Source organism: Pelophylax lessonae (assembly GCF_965119305.1).
Source record: "Pelophylax lessonae genome assembly, chromosome: 8".
In the NCBI taxonomy this organism is placed as follows: Eukaryota; Metazoa; Chordata; class Amphibia; order Anura; family Ranidae; genus Pelophylax; species Pelophylax lessonae.
This window is the reverse complement of record NC_138775.1, coordinates 37,164,072-37,178,815: the sequence shown is the minus strand read 5'-3', so window position 1 is coordinate 37,178,815 and position 14,744 is coordinate 37,164,072. Positions and strand designations below refer to the sequence as shown.

The window sequence follows — 14,744 nt, the reverse complement described above, 5'->3', positions numbered from 1 at the left end:
GGGACTTTTTTTTTTTTAATCAAAAGTACTAAATCAATATCTTCATATGCAACATTTTTAATTCATTAAAAAGTTCTCGGATTGTAATGTGCCAACTAATTTACATACCATTTCGAAAAAGACAAAACAAATTAAATGCACTGCCTTTGCAATCTGTTTCGGGTGCCAATACATTGTTATGGCACCTCCAAATCGAAGATAAGATCGCAAACACAGTGCGTTTGCGGGCACCCGATCGCATGGTACTGCAGTATTATGCGATTTGGTGTGGGGCGTATTTTAAAAGTACGCACAGGATTCTAGTGTGAACCAACCGCTAAAGATGAACTTCAGTCCCCCTACTGTTGGAATCCCCCCCCCCCCCCCATCCTTACTGGTACTGCCATCTTTGATTTGCAGATGTACTGAAGCGCTGTGCCCGTTCTTCGGGACCTGGCAGATTCCGTAACAGATCCGTTGTATGCATGAGTGCACAAATGTGGCACGATTGGAAAGGTACAGGATTTTCTGTTTGTTCCTTGCAAGTGTCAGCTCTTCAGCTTGTGTAAAAAATCAACAGAAAGTCCTGTACCTTCCTAATTGAGCACACACACACAGGAGCACACAGGCATGCACAGACGTGCCTGATACTAAAGGAAAGTCCTTCAGTACATCTGCGAACGCATGGATCGGGTGCAACGTAATTCTCTCCTAGGTGGGAACAGAGGAAGTAACAAAAAAAAAAAAAAAAAAAACTTAAAAAAAAAAAATATTTTATTTTTCTTCTCCAATTGTTGGAGAGGGAGGGGGCTGGAGCCAGATACAAATAGTTCATTTTTTGGGGTGAAGGTCTACTCTTAACTGGCCATAGAACCTGCTGACTGACTGAATTTTTATCAGTGTGTGGCCATCCCTGCTGAACAGAATTTGATCTTTTGATCGACAAAGGGTCACACTAGAAAACCTTTCTCGATCAGAGGCCGCAGCTGCTGATCAATATATTCTGACAGCGGCAAGTCAGGTTTAGCCTGCAAGCTGAATTAGAACAAACTACCCGTCTATGACCAACTTTATGCATCCTAATGCATTGGCATAAAGATGGTCTTTGCTCCTTTACCCCCGGTTCCCCCTCTACTTGTCACCCCTCTGTGCATGTATGTTTGTACAGTTGTTTGCGTGTATGGAGTGCAGCTTTTTATCTAAGCTGGTATCTTTTAATTGCAGGTGAATGGGGCGCGCAAAAAGGAATCGCAAGGAGAAAACATTATACAATTTCTGCATGACTTCAAACTGATCGGAGAAAACGGCCTCCATATCCTAATGCTAAAAAAAACAACTGATTCTGTTTTGTGGTATCTAATTCTAAAGATGACTTGACAGGTTTATTCAATGAAGTGGTGCCAAGGGTAAGGCCTGTTTACACCAGCTCCAGTATAATAGTGACATTGGTAGGGGTGGTGTGGTGCATTCTTACAATGCATTGCGATGTTTACTTTTTTTCAACTTTATTGAAATGTCAGAAAATGACATTCAACTCTACATACCGCGGCATTTTCCAACACACTGTGGTGACATGCCCGTATTTTTATGCAATACACACCATAGCACATGTATGGTGTAAACAGGGCACATAGAGAACAATTGTTTTGTATGTGCCCCTGGGTTGAGCCTGTGTTGATGCCAATCAATGCAGCCCGATGCACCTGGTGTGATTAAGCCCTAATGATATGTAGAGTACCCCACTATTCCAAATCCACGATGTTGGTGGCTATCGTCCTCGTAATAATGTAAATCAACAGAGAACCCCCTATACAGGTGGGACTTTAAAGGCAACCAAGCATTAAATAGTAATAAAAATCTTATTTTATTCAGTCGTATAAAAATAAAAATTTGGTGAAACAATTAAGTATTCAACAAATATATAACAAACACACGTATGTAGGTGAAACCTTTCCTCAGGGGTACAGTAATGCCTCGTTTCCACTGAGCAGTACAGTACGGTGCGGTATGAAATTTTTGCCGTTTCCATTGTCAAAAATTGTGAATGGTACCCTAATTCCGAACCGTACCGTACCACTTTTTTGGGACCCTCTTGTTGGGGTACCAAGCACATTAGTACCGTACCAACAGGGTGGAGCTATACTGTTGAGGTACTGTTGAGCTGAGGTCCTGTTGGTGGTGGAAACGCAAACCTGATCAAGATGTACCGTTCCGAACCGTACTGAACTGTACCGAACCATACTGAACTGTACCGAACCCAACCGTACCGCTCAGTGGAAACGAGGCATAATTGGAGCTATGGATATTCCTACATTATGTTAATAGAAAAACACATTGTTTTAATCATATAACAAATATATTACATCATCATTGCAATATAGTTAGTTACATACCAGTCAAAATATTCCTGGTGATCACAAGTCGTGTAAGTTAAAACCAAGAACCAAAAAAAGAAAGAGGAAAATAAGAGGATGTAGTTTTATCTGCCGCAGCGCACGTCAGAATGGGGGTAATGGTGTCACCAGGCCCTTGTCACTATCTCAGGGAGGTCCTCACCTGAAGGTTGGCCAAAATATTCCTGCTTCCCAGTAGGGAAGCCTATCTATAAGACATAAATACATGTGGTGTATCAGAGCTCAATTATAAAAAAAAAAGGCCTAGAAAGGCGCTGATTATACACAGGGATTAACAGGTCTCTTCATAATAAACATACAGTATCTCACAAAAGTAAGTACACCCCTCACATTTTTGTAAATATTTTATTATATCTTTTCATGTGACAACACTGAAGAAATTACACTTAGTAGTGAGTGTACAGCTTGTATAAGAGCCAGTCCACACTGGGGCGACTTGTCAAGTCTTGGTCGCCTGACAAGCCGCGGTGGGTCGCCTGCCATAGATTAGCACAGGACCCGTTCTAATAGGAGCGAAACAAGTCGCTCCGACTTAGAAAAAGGGTCCTGTACTACTTTGGGGCGACCTGGAGCGACTTGCATTGACTTCAATGATATGAAGTCCGTTCATGTCGCTCCGAGGTCGCGGTGCGCGCTGTGCACCGCGACTTCACAGGTCGCCCCGGCAAGTCGGGTCGCCTGTATGTGAACCGGCTCTTACAGTGTACATTTGCTGTCCCATCAAAATAGCTCAACACACAGCCATTAATGTCTAAACCGCTGGCAACATAGAATTGTTTTTTTTTTTTTTTTGTTTTTCCCTGCCACACAATGTCCCCGGGGGTATATGTTTGGCAGCATGGCCTTTAATTTCTCTCCCGGCGCGTGAGGAGGGCGGGGGGGGTACTGAATGCCACTTGTTCGGTGCCCCATTCTGCAGTGACTCTGTCCAAGCAGTCTGTCTGTTGCTATGTGTCAGACACCCACCTTTGGCTATGAGGTCACACTTGCGCGCCGGTTCCTGTGGAACGCACGATGCACCTCCGACGTCGGGGCGGCACCGTGCACCCTGAAGTCAGTTGGTCGCTTTTGGACACGGCGCATGCATGAGCGTCCGACATCTCATTTAAACTGGCAAACTAGCTGGTCTGATTGCAGAAGGCGCCGTCACTCATATCTACCATGAGGTAGAGGAGCAAGCAATATAATATCTATATACTCTAGTATACTCTATATACTCCAATACACAGGTATCGATCAGTTTCATCCATTGTTCCAATTTGGATATATGTTTATTATGAAGGGACCTGTTAATCCCAGTGTATAATCAACCCCTTTCTAGTCATATTTTAAAATTAAGCTCTGATATACCACATGTATTTATGTCTTATAGATAGGCTTCTCTCTGGGACGCAGGGACATTTTAACTCATCTTCAGGTGAGGACCTCAGTGAGACACTGACAAGGGCCTGTGACACCATTACCCCCATTCTGACATGTGCAGTGCTGTAGTTAAAACCACATCCTCTTTTTTTCCCCTTTCTTTTTTTGGTTCTTGGTTTTACCTTACATGGCTTATGATCATCTCAAATATTTTGACTGGTAGGTAATAGGGTTGAGCGGACACCTAGATGTCCGTGTTCGACGGGTTCGGCCGAACTTTAAAAAAAAGTCCGGGTCCGTGTCCCGGACTTTTACCGAACTTTTCCCGGACACCGAACCCCATTGAAGTCAATGGGGACCCGAACTTTAAGGCACTAAAATGGCTCTAAAACACCAAAGGAAAGGGCTAGAGTGCTGCAAATGGCAGCAAAACGTAATTAAGAGCATGGCAAGTGCTCTGCAAACAAATGTGGATAGGGAAATAACTTAAAACAACAAAAAAAAACAGAAAAATAAAACAATGTTCTTCTTCATCTCTGAAGGACGAGGCCCATATGGAGTAGGAGGGAGGTTGAGGTGGTGGTGGATGTGGCGGTGACATAGGCGTGCGCACAGGGTGTGCTGGGTGTGCCTGGGCACACCCTAATCACCTAGGGCACATAGCATTGCCAGTGAGGAGATGGGAAAGATCTCCCTGGGACCTGCTCTGCTCTATTTCTCCTTGCCTACAGGTACATGGCCCTGATACATTACTCTCCCTGCTGGCAAACACATGCATGTGTATTTCAACTTTGGGGTGCACACCTTAATGCAATAGGCTGCGCACACCTATGGGCGGTGTAGGTGGAAGCGGCGGTGGAGGAGGACCAGGGCCGGATTAACAGCATCATGGGCTTGGTGCTGAGGATTTTGAAGGGCCTTAGGGCCGTGCCTTGCCATGCACCCAGAGGAGGAAGGGTGCAGCCATGCATGCCTAATTCAACATGGGATGCTGTCTCTGAAGCCCATAAACACATCCATGCATCGCCAACTGTCCCTCCTTGTCCGGCCTTCACGCTGTGTGGGGAGGTTCTGAGGGTGCTGCCTGGGGAAGCGAGCATAGAAGCCAGACTTCTGTGTTTACAAGTGACAGAAGAGCGGTAACAGTGAATATGGCCAACCCGGGGCCTATATAAAAGGTAGGGGCCTGGAGCTGCAGCTCCAATAGCCCCTACATTAATCTGGCCCTGAGGAGGAGGACGAGGTAGCCAACACTGCTTCTTTTCACAAATTTTAAATGAGGGTACACCCCAAAAGAGTGAGAAAGAGCAAAAATGGAACAATGGGTGGGTAAGGTCGGTATCCATTGCTATTCTGCATAAGGTACGGAAAAGTCCCGTGGGATCCATGCCTGGTTCATTTTAATGAACGTGAGCTTGTCCACATTGTCTCTGGACAGGCGGCTGCGCTTGTCTGTTATAACGCCCCCAGCCGTGCTAAATACCCGTTCAGATAATACACTGGCTGCAGGGCACGCCAGCACCTCCAAGGCGTAAAGGGCAAGCTCAGGCCATGTGCCCAATTTGGAGACCCAGAAGTTGAAGGGGGCAGACCCGTCATTCACTACATGTAGGCGTGTGCACACATACTGCTCCACCATGTTGGTAAAATGCTGCCTCCTGCTAAGACGTTCCATCTGAGCTGCTGGTGCTGCTGTTTGTTGTGGCGTGCTGACAAAGCTTTTCCACATTTCGGCCATGCTAACCCTGCCTTCTGAGGTGCTGGCGGTGCCCTGGTTGCGTTGGCGACCTCCTCCTCCTCCTCCTCTGCCTTGTGCTTCCACTGTGGCCCCGCTGTCAGATGGGAATGCCAGCAGCATGGCGTCTACCAGCGTGCGCTTGTACTCGCGCATCTTGCGATCGCGCTCCAGTGAGTGAATTAAGGACGGTACGTTGTCCTTGTAACGGGGATCCAGCAGCGTGGCCACCCAGTAATCAGCACAAGTTAGAATGTGGGCAACTCGGCGGTCGTTGTGGAGACACTGCAGCATGTAATCGCTCATGTGTGCCAGGCTGCCCAGAGGCAACGAAAGGCTGTCCTCTGTGGGAGGTGTATGGTCCGTGTCCTCTGTATCCCCCCAGCCACGCACCAGTGATGGCCATGAGCTGGCCTGGGTGCCACCCTGCTGTGAACATGGTTCCATCTCCTCCTCCAGCTCCTCCTCCTCCTCATCCTCCTCATCCTCCAGAACTGTGCCCCTGCTGGACAATTGCGTCCCTGGCGTTTGCGTGTGCAGGAACCCACCCTCGGAGCCCCTTGCGAATGACTGCCCTGAAAGCCTTGGAAATGTTACCTCTTCATCCTCCTCCTCCTCCTCATCCTGTGCCACATCCTCTTCCATCATCGCCCGAATTGTTTTTTCAAGGAGGCATAGAAGTGGGATAGTTAAGCTGAGAACGGCGTCATTGCCACTGGCCATGTTGGTGGAGTACTCAAAACAGTGCAACAAGGCACACAGGTCTCGCATGGAGGCCCAGTTATTGGTGGTGAAGTGGTGCTGTTCCGCAGAGCGACTCACGCGTGCGTGCTGCAGCTGAAACTCCACTATGGCCTGCTGCTGCTCGCACAGTCTTTCCAGCATGTGCAAGGTGGAGTTCCACCTTGTGGGCACGTCACATATGAGGCGGTGAGCGGGAAGGCCGAAGTTACGCTGCAGCGCTGCCAGGCGAGCAGCAGCAGGGTGAGAACGCCGAAAGTGCGCACAAACGGCCCGCACTTTCTGCAGCAGCTCTGACATATCGGGGTAGTTTTTAAGGAACCTCTGCACCACCAAATTCAGCACATGCGCCAGGCAAGGGATGTGCGTCAAACCGGCTAGGCCCAGAGCTGCTATGAGATTTCGCCCGTTATCGCACACCACCAGGCCGGGCTTGAGGCTCGCTGGCAGCAACCACTCATTTGTCTGCTGTTCCATGCTCCTCCACAACTCCTGCGCGGTGTGTGGTTTGTCCCCCAAACAGGCAAGTTGTAAAACTGCCTGCTGTCGTTTACCCCTGGCCGTGCTGAAGTTGGTGGTGAAGGTGTTACGCTGTCCGGATGAGGAGGCGGTAGAGGATGAGGAAGCGGAGTAGGAGGAGTTAGGAACAGGAGGCAAACTGAAGCGCCCTGCAATCCTCGGTGGTGGAAGGACATGCGCCAAATTGCTATCCGCCTCAGGCCCATCCGCCACTGCATTTACCCAGTGTGCCGTTAGGGAGATATAACGCCCCTGACCGTGCTTACTGGTCCACGTATCCGTAGTTAGGTGGACCTTGGCACAGATGGCGTTGCGCAGTGCACACCTGATTTTTTCCCCCACTTGGTTGTGCAGGGAAGGGATGGCTTGCCTGGAAAAGTAGTGGCGGCTGGGCACGACGTACTGTGGGACAGCCACCGACATAAGGTTTTTAAAACTGTGCGTCTCCACCAGACGGAATGACAGCATTTCAAAGGCCAATAATTTTGAAATGCTGGCATTCAGGGCCAGGGATCGCGGGTGGGTAGGGGGGTACTTCCTCTTCCTCTCAAGTGTTTGGGAGATGGAAAGCTGAACGCTTCCACGGGACATTGTGGAGATGGTTGTTGGTGACCCAGGTGGTGGTGTTGCTGACAGATCGTCTGTTTGCGGGGTGGCAGGTGCCGGTATCACTACAGATGTGGCTGGAGCGGCCGAGACTGCAGCAGAAGAGGAAGCAGGATGAGCCAGAGACGTTTCTTGGTTTTGAAGGTGTGTACTCCACTGCAGCTCGTGCTTTGCACTTAGATGCCTGATCATGCAGGTTGTGCTCAGGTTGAGAAGGTTCATGCCTCGCTTCAAGCTCTGATTGCACAGGGTGCAAACCACTCGTGTCCTGTCATCAGCACATTTTCTAAAGAACTTCCACGCTAGAGAACTCCTTTGAGCTGACTTTGGTGCGCTCGTTCCCTTGCTGCGTTGGGCAGTAGCGGGCGTAGTGTCTAGGGCACGGCCGCTCCGCTTCTGCACCCTGCTCCCTCTTCTGCTGTGCTGGTGGCTCTGTGCGACCACCGCCTCTTCCTCCAAACTACTCAGTTCACCTGCATGACGTTCATTCCATGTGGGGTCGAGGACCTCATCGTCCTCCACATCATCTTCCACCCAGTCTTCACCCCTGCCCTCCTTGTCGGTCTCCACAATGCTGAACGCCGCAGCAGTTGGCACCTGCGTTTCGTCATCATCGGAGACGTGCTGCGATGATCCTTGCATGTACTCATCTTGAGAAATAAGTGGTTGGGCATCGCTGCACTCAATCTCTTCCACTTCTGGGGCAGGGCTAGGTGGATGGCCCTGGGAAACCCTGCTGACAGAGTCCTCAAAAAGAATAAGAGACTGCTGTATGGCTTGGGGCTCAGACTGCTGGCCTGATTTGCAAGGGGGTGAGGTGAAAGACGGTTGGACATTGGCTGCAGGTGCCAACTCTGACCTTTCTGCAGTAGACTGGGTGGGAGACAATGTGAAGGAACTGGAGGCACTGTCAGCAGCAAACCAATCTACTATCGCCTCAACTTGTTCTGGCCTCATCACTTCTAGGGGCGTTTGATGCCCTACCAAATACTGATGCAGGTTCTGTCGCCTACTCACACTTGAGGAAGGTGTTTCACTTGTGCGTGTAGCTGGCACAGATCGACCATGTCCTCTCCTTGCAACAGGAGCTCTACCAGCAGCACCACGACCCAGGCCACGGCCCTTATTTGACGGTCTCCTCATATTTCTGTAATTTAAGATCTTGCCCTAGAAAGGTTTTTATTGAATAGCGGAATAGAAAATATGATCCAAAAAAAGTGTATGTATATCACACGTACACAACCACACTAGGCCCCAATTACTATTGTTTGTACCCCTAAAAGGCTAGATGAGGAGTAGGGGGAGTATGGAACAGGCAGCACCCTCAAACCTTCAGAAGTATGAGATGAACCCCAACAACTTGGAAAGGTGGATCTCTCTCACACGTACCGACACAGACTATCCCGCAATTCAATTGATCCTCAAAGGTTTTTATTGAATAGCGGAATAGGAAATATGATCAAAAAAAGTGTATGTATCTCGCACGTACACAACCACACTAGGCCCCAATTACTATTGTTTGTACCCCTAAAAGGCTAGATGAGGAGTAGGGGGGGTATGGAACAGGCAGCACCCTCAAACCTTCAGAAGTATGAGATGAACCCCAACAACTTGGAAAGGTGGATCTCTCTCACACGTACCGACACAGACTATCCCGCAATTCAATTGATCCTCAAAGGTTTTTATTGAATAGCGGAATAGGAAATATGATCAAAAAAAGTGTATGTATCTCGCACGTACACAACCACACTAGGCCCCAATTACTATTGTTTGTACCCCTAAAAGGCTAGATGAGGAGTAGGGGGGGTATGGAACAGGCAGCACCCTCAAACCTTCAGAAGTATGAGATGAACCCCAACAACTTGGAAAGGTGGATCTCTCTCACACGTACCGACACAGACTATCCCGCAATTCAATTGATCCTCAAAGGTTTTTATTGAATAGCGGAATAGGAAATATGATCAAAAAAAGTGTATGTATCTCGCACGTACACAACCACACTAGGCCCCAATTACTATTGTTTGTACCCCTAAAAGGCTAGATGAGGAGTAGGGGGGGTATGGAACAGGCAGCACCCTCAAACCTTCAGAAGTATGAGATGAACCCCAACAACTTGGAAAGGTGGATCTCTCTCACACGTACCGACACAGACTATCCCGCAATTCAATTGATCCTCAAAGGTTTTTATTGAATAGCGGAATAGGAAATATGATCAAAAAAAGTGTATGTATCTCGCACGTACACAACCACACTAGGCCCCAATTACTATTGTTTGTACCCCTAAAAGGCTAGATGAGGAGTAGGGGGGGTATGGAACAGGCAGCACCCTCAAACCTTCAGAAGTATGAGATGAACCCCAACAACTTGGAAAGGTGGATCTCTCTCACACGTACCAACACAGACTATCCCCCAATTTAACTGATCCCCAAAGGTTTTTGATTAAATAGCGGAATAGAAAATATGATCCCAAAAAAGTGTATGTATATCACACGTACACAACCACACTAGGCCCCAATTACTATTGTTTGTACCCCTAAAAGGCTAGGAGTAGGGGGAGTATGGAACAGGCAGCACCCTCAAACCTTCAGAAGTATGAGATGAACCTCAACAACTTGGAAAGGTGGATCTCTCTCACACGTACCAACACAGACTATCCCCCAATTTAACTGATCCCCAAAGGTTTTTGATTAAATAGCGGAATAGAAAATATGATCCCAAAAAAGTGTATGTATATCACACGTACACAACCACACTAGGCCCCAATTACTATTGTTTGTACCCCTAAAAGGCTAGGAGTAGGGGGAGTATGGAACAGGCAGCACCCTCAAACCTTCAGAAGTATGAGATGAACCCCAACAACTTGGAAAGGTGGATCTCTCTCACACGTACCAACACAGACTATCCCCCAATTTAACTGATCCCCAAAGGTTTTTGATTAAATAGCGGAATAGAAAATATGATCCCAAAAAAGTGTATGTATATCACACGTACACAACCACACTAGGCCCCAATTACTATTGTTTGTACCCCTAAAAGGCTAGGAGTAGGGGGAGTATGGAACAGGCAGCACCCTCAAACCTTCAGAAGTATGAGATGAACCCCAACAACTTGGAAAGGTGGATCTCTCTCACACGTACCAACACAGACTATCCCCCAATTTAACTGATCCCCAAAGGTTTTTGATTAAATAGCGGAATAGAAAATATGATCCCAAAAAAGTGTATGTATATCACACGTACACAACCACACTAGGCCCCAATTACTATTGTTTGTACCCCTAAAAGGCTAGGAGTAGGGGGAGTATGGAACAGGCAGCACCCTCAAACCTTCAGAAGTATGAGATGAACCCCAACAACTTGGAAAGGTGGATCTCTCTCACACGTACCAACACAGACTATCCCCCAATTTAACTGATCCCCAAAGGTTTTTGATTAAATAGCGGAATAGAAAATATGATCCCAAAAAAGTGTATGTATATCACACGTACACAACCACACTAGGCCCCAATTACTATTGTTTGTACCCCTAAAAGGCTAGGAGTAGGGGGAGTATGGAACAGGCAGCACCCTCAAACCTTCAGAAGTATGAGATGAACCCCAACAACTTGGAAAGGTGGATCTCTCTCACACGTACCAACACAGACTATCCCCCAATTTAACTGATCCCCAAAGGTTTTTGATTAAATAGCGGAATAGAAAATATGATCCCAAAAAAGTGTATGTATATCACACGTACACAACCACACTAGGCCCCAATTACTATTGTTTGTACCCCTAAAAGGCTAGGAGTAGGGGGAGTATGGAACAGGCAGCACCCTCAAACCTTCAGAAGTATGAGATGAACCCCAACAACTTGGAAAGGTGGATCTCTCTCACACGTACCAACACAGACTATCCCCCAATTTAACTGATCCCCAAAGGTTTTTGATTAAATAGCGGAATAGAAAATATGATCCCAAAAAAGTGTATGTATATCACACGTACACAACCACACTAGGCCCCAATTACTATTGTTTGTACCCCTAAAAGGCTAGGAGTAGGGGGAGTATGGAACAGGCAGCACCCTCAAACCTTCAGAAGTATGAGATGAACCCCAACAACTTGGAAAGGTGGATCTCTCTCACACGTACCAACACAGACTATCCCCCAATTTAACTGATCCCCAAAGGTTTTTGATTAAATAGCGGAATAGAAAATATGATCCCAAAAAAGTGTATGTATATCACACGTACACAACCACACTAGGCCCCAATTACTATTGTTTGTACCCCTAAAAGGCTAGATGAGGAGTAGGGGGAGTATGGAACAGGCAGCACCCTCAAACCTTCAGTATGAGATTGTGTTCACTGTACCCCACAAAGATTGAGTTCACTGCACCCCACAATGATTGTGTTCACTGCACCCCACAAAGATTGTGTTCACTGCACCTCACAAAGATTGTGTTCACTGTACCCCCCAAAGATTGTGTTCACTGCACCCCACAAAGATTCTGTTCACTGTACCCCACAAAGATTGTGTTCACTGCACCCCAAAAAGATTGTGTTCACTGCACCCCAAAAAGGATGTTGTTCACTGCACCCCAAAAAGGATGTTGTTCACTCCACCCCAAAAAGATTGTGTTCACTGCACCCCACAAAGATTGTGTTCACTGCACCCCAAAAAGATTGTGTTCACTGCACCCCAAAAATGATTTTGTTCACTGCACCCCAAAAAGGATTTTGTTCACTGCACCCCAAAAAGGATGTTGTTCACTCCACCCCAAAAAGATTGTGTTCACTGCACCCCAAAAAGATTGTGTTCACTGCACCCCACAAAGGATTTTGTTCACTGCACCCCAAAAAGATTGTGTTCACTGCACCCCAAAAAGGATGTTGTTCACTGCACCCCAAAAAGGATTTTGTTCACTGCACCCCAAAAAGATTGTGTTCACTGCACCCCACAAAGGATTTTGTTCACTGCACCCCACAAAGATTGTGTTCACTGCACACCAAAAAGGATTGTGTTCACTGCACCCCAAAAAGATTTTGTTCACTGCACCCCAAAAAGATTGTGTTCACTGCAGCCCAAAAAGATTGTGTTCACTGCAGCCCAAAAAGATTGTGTTCACTGCAGCCCAAAAAGATTGTGTTCACTGCAGCCCAAAAAGATTGTGTTCACTGCAGCTCACACACAGAAAAATGGATGTGGATCACTGACACCTGCCTATCTCCAATCCCACACCACACAGCAATATCGATTGTAGTTTGTAGAACACAGTTTCCCTAAAATTCAGCAGACTCTGTCCCTAACAGGATTGAGAAGAGATCGTAGATCAGGATTGAGTGCAGACCCCACCCCCCACACAGCAATATCGATTGTAGTTTGTAGAAGACACTGACCCTATATAATTCAGCAGACTCTATCCCTAAAATGCCTACAACTCGCCCTGCCTAAACACTCCGACCTGTCCCTCAATTCTATCCGGACACAAATGGTTTTTTCCTGCCTATCTTTCCCTAATCAGCAGCCAGCACGTTGATGTGTGCTCTGTCCCTGAATCTAAGCAGCATAATGACGCCGCTGCGGCTGCCTCGAACTTATAAAGACTTGGTCACATGCTTCAGACGGCCAATCACAGCTACTGAGACATTTGCAGGCATGGCTGGGATGGCTTAAGGCACACCAGTTAAACAATTGTTGATTGGCTGTTGAAAGCCCGCCATGAAAAGAGCGCCAAAGCATGCAAAACCCGGAAATAAAACGACCGAACACGGATTTTTACCCGAACATACAGTAAAGTGTCCGTGTCCGTGTTCGGGTACAAAAAATCCAATTATTCGGTACGAACACGAATAATACAGTCCGTGTTCGCTCAACACTAGTAGGTAACTAACTATATTGCAATGATGATGTTATACATATGTAATATATTTATTATATGATTGAAACAATGTGTTTTTCTATTAATATAATGTAGGAATATCCATAGCTCCATTTACTGTACCCCTGAGGAAAGGTTTCACCTGAAACGCGTCATTTGGAGAAATCGTTACTATGATGTTCCATGCATCCTGAGTCCTGACCATCACCTATTCTAAGCCGTGAAAATATTTTACTGTCTATCATTCATACATGTGTTTGTTGTACATTTGTCAAATACTTCATTGTTTCACCAAATTTATTTTTATACAACTAAATAAAATAAGATTTTATTACTCTTTGATGCTTGGTTGCCGTTAAAGTCCCACCTGTATACGGGGGTTCTCTGTTGATTTACAAGCCCTAATGATATGTTGCACTAGTAAAATATGGGTACACTTTTCAAATCATCATAGCTCTTGTAGCAGTACCATTTAATAAGCATAGATATACTGTAGCTTGTGCTTTAGATCCATTGACTTCTGTTCTGGTATCTTCAATTGTATCTATAATGTGCTCTTTGGTGGCCTCTGCAGGAGAGTTGCTGCCATGACATGTAAATCAGACAGCTGCTTTGGGGTACTCTTGCTGGTTAACCAATCAGATTAAATCTGTAAATGCAGATTAGGAAAAAAAAAAAAAATCATTTGATGGTTTCCCCAGACAATGCAGCCACCTTTTTATTTCCTCCATAGAAGCTCTATGGATCAACACAAGCTAAGCTGGTATTAATTTTACCATGCAGCATTGGCATCCAGAGTTTGTTTTCCACTGCGGATGTCCCATGGCACAATTCATGCTGGTCCTTTCTAGCTTTAATAAGATGAAATATGTATCACTGTCTTGCACAGCACACTGGTTTGCTTTTAAGGCAGAACTCCAGGTTTCAGTAAACATTAAAATTAAATAAATTGTTTTGACCAAGCTAGTCCAAATTAAACTATTTACTTCATCAGTAGATGCAGTGGTTGTGTACGCTGTATAATTAATGACTGCCTCATAGCAGATTTACTGCTACAAGGCGGCCGTTCTGTGCAGAATCACGTACGTAATTCTGCATTTCCGCTAAGGGGGCGCACACACACGCAGCCTGCGCACTGCTTCTGCTGTGATTTGTCACAACTGAGGCTGATCAGCAGGTGCCGGCCAATGGATGTCCGCCAAAGACAGGCTGGATGAAGCTCTGCCTATGTAAACAATGCAGAGCTCCGTTCTGTCAGGGGGGAAGCGATGGATTTTCTTTCCCTGCAAAGCAGGGAATAAAATCCATCTCATCCCTTGATAAAAGAACCTCACAGTACACAAAAACACTGATTAGGCACACATGTAACCCTTTGATTGCACCTAGATGTTTAACCCCCTTCACAGCCAGTGTCATTTCTACAGCGACAGCGCATTTTTTTAGCACGGAGCACTGTATTAGGGTCACTGGACCCCAAAATGTGTCAAAAGTGTCAGTTAGGGGTCCGATTTGTCCGCTGCAATATGGCA

The 14,744-nt window shown here is 46.5% G+C and overlaps 1 protein-coding gene across 2 annotated transcripts in view; it reads left to right on the top strand.

The window, feature by feature from the left end:
• LOC309561162 (SRSF protein kinase 3-like) overlaps window positions 1-14,744 on the top strand; it is a 59,128-nt gene that overhangs the window by 19,602 nt on the left and 24,782 nt on the right. For both annotated transcript variants that reach the window (XR_014225548.1, XM_082264909.1), the window contains exon 5: window positions 1,204-1,293. Coding sequence is in view for 1 of the 2 variants with exons in the window: in XM_082264909.1 (XP_082121035.1) it covers window positions 1,204-1,293 (90 nt within the window). In the remaining variant the exon portion in view is untranslated. The remainder of the gene's footprint in view (window positions 1-1,203; window positions 1,294-14,744) is intronic.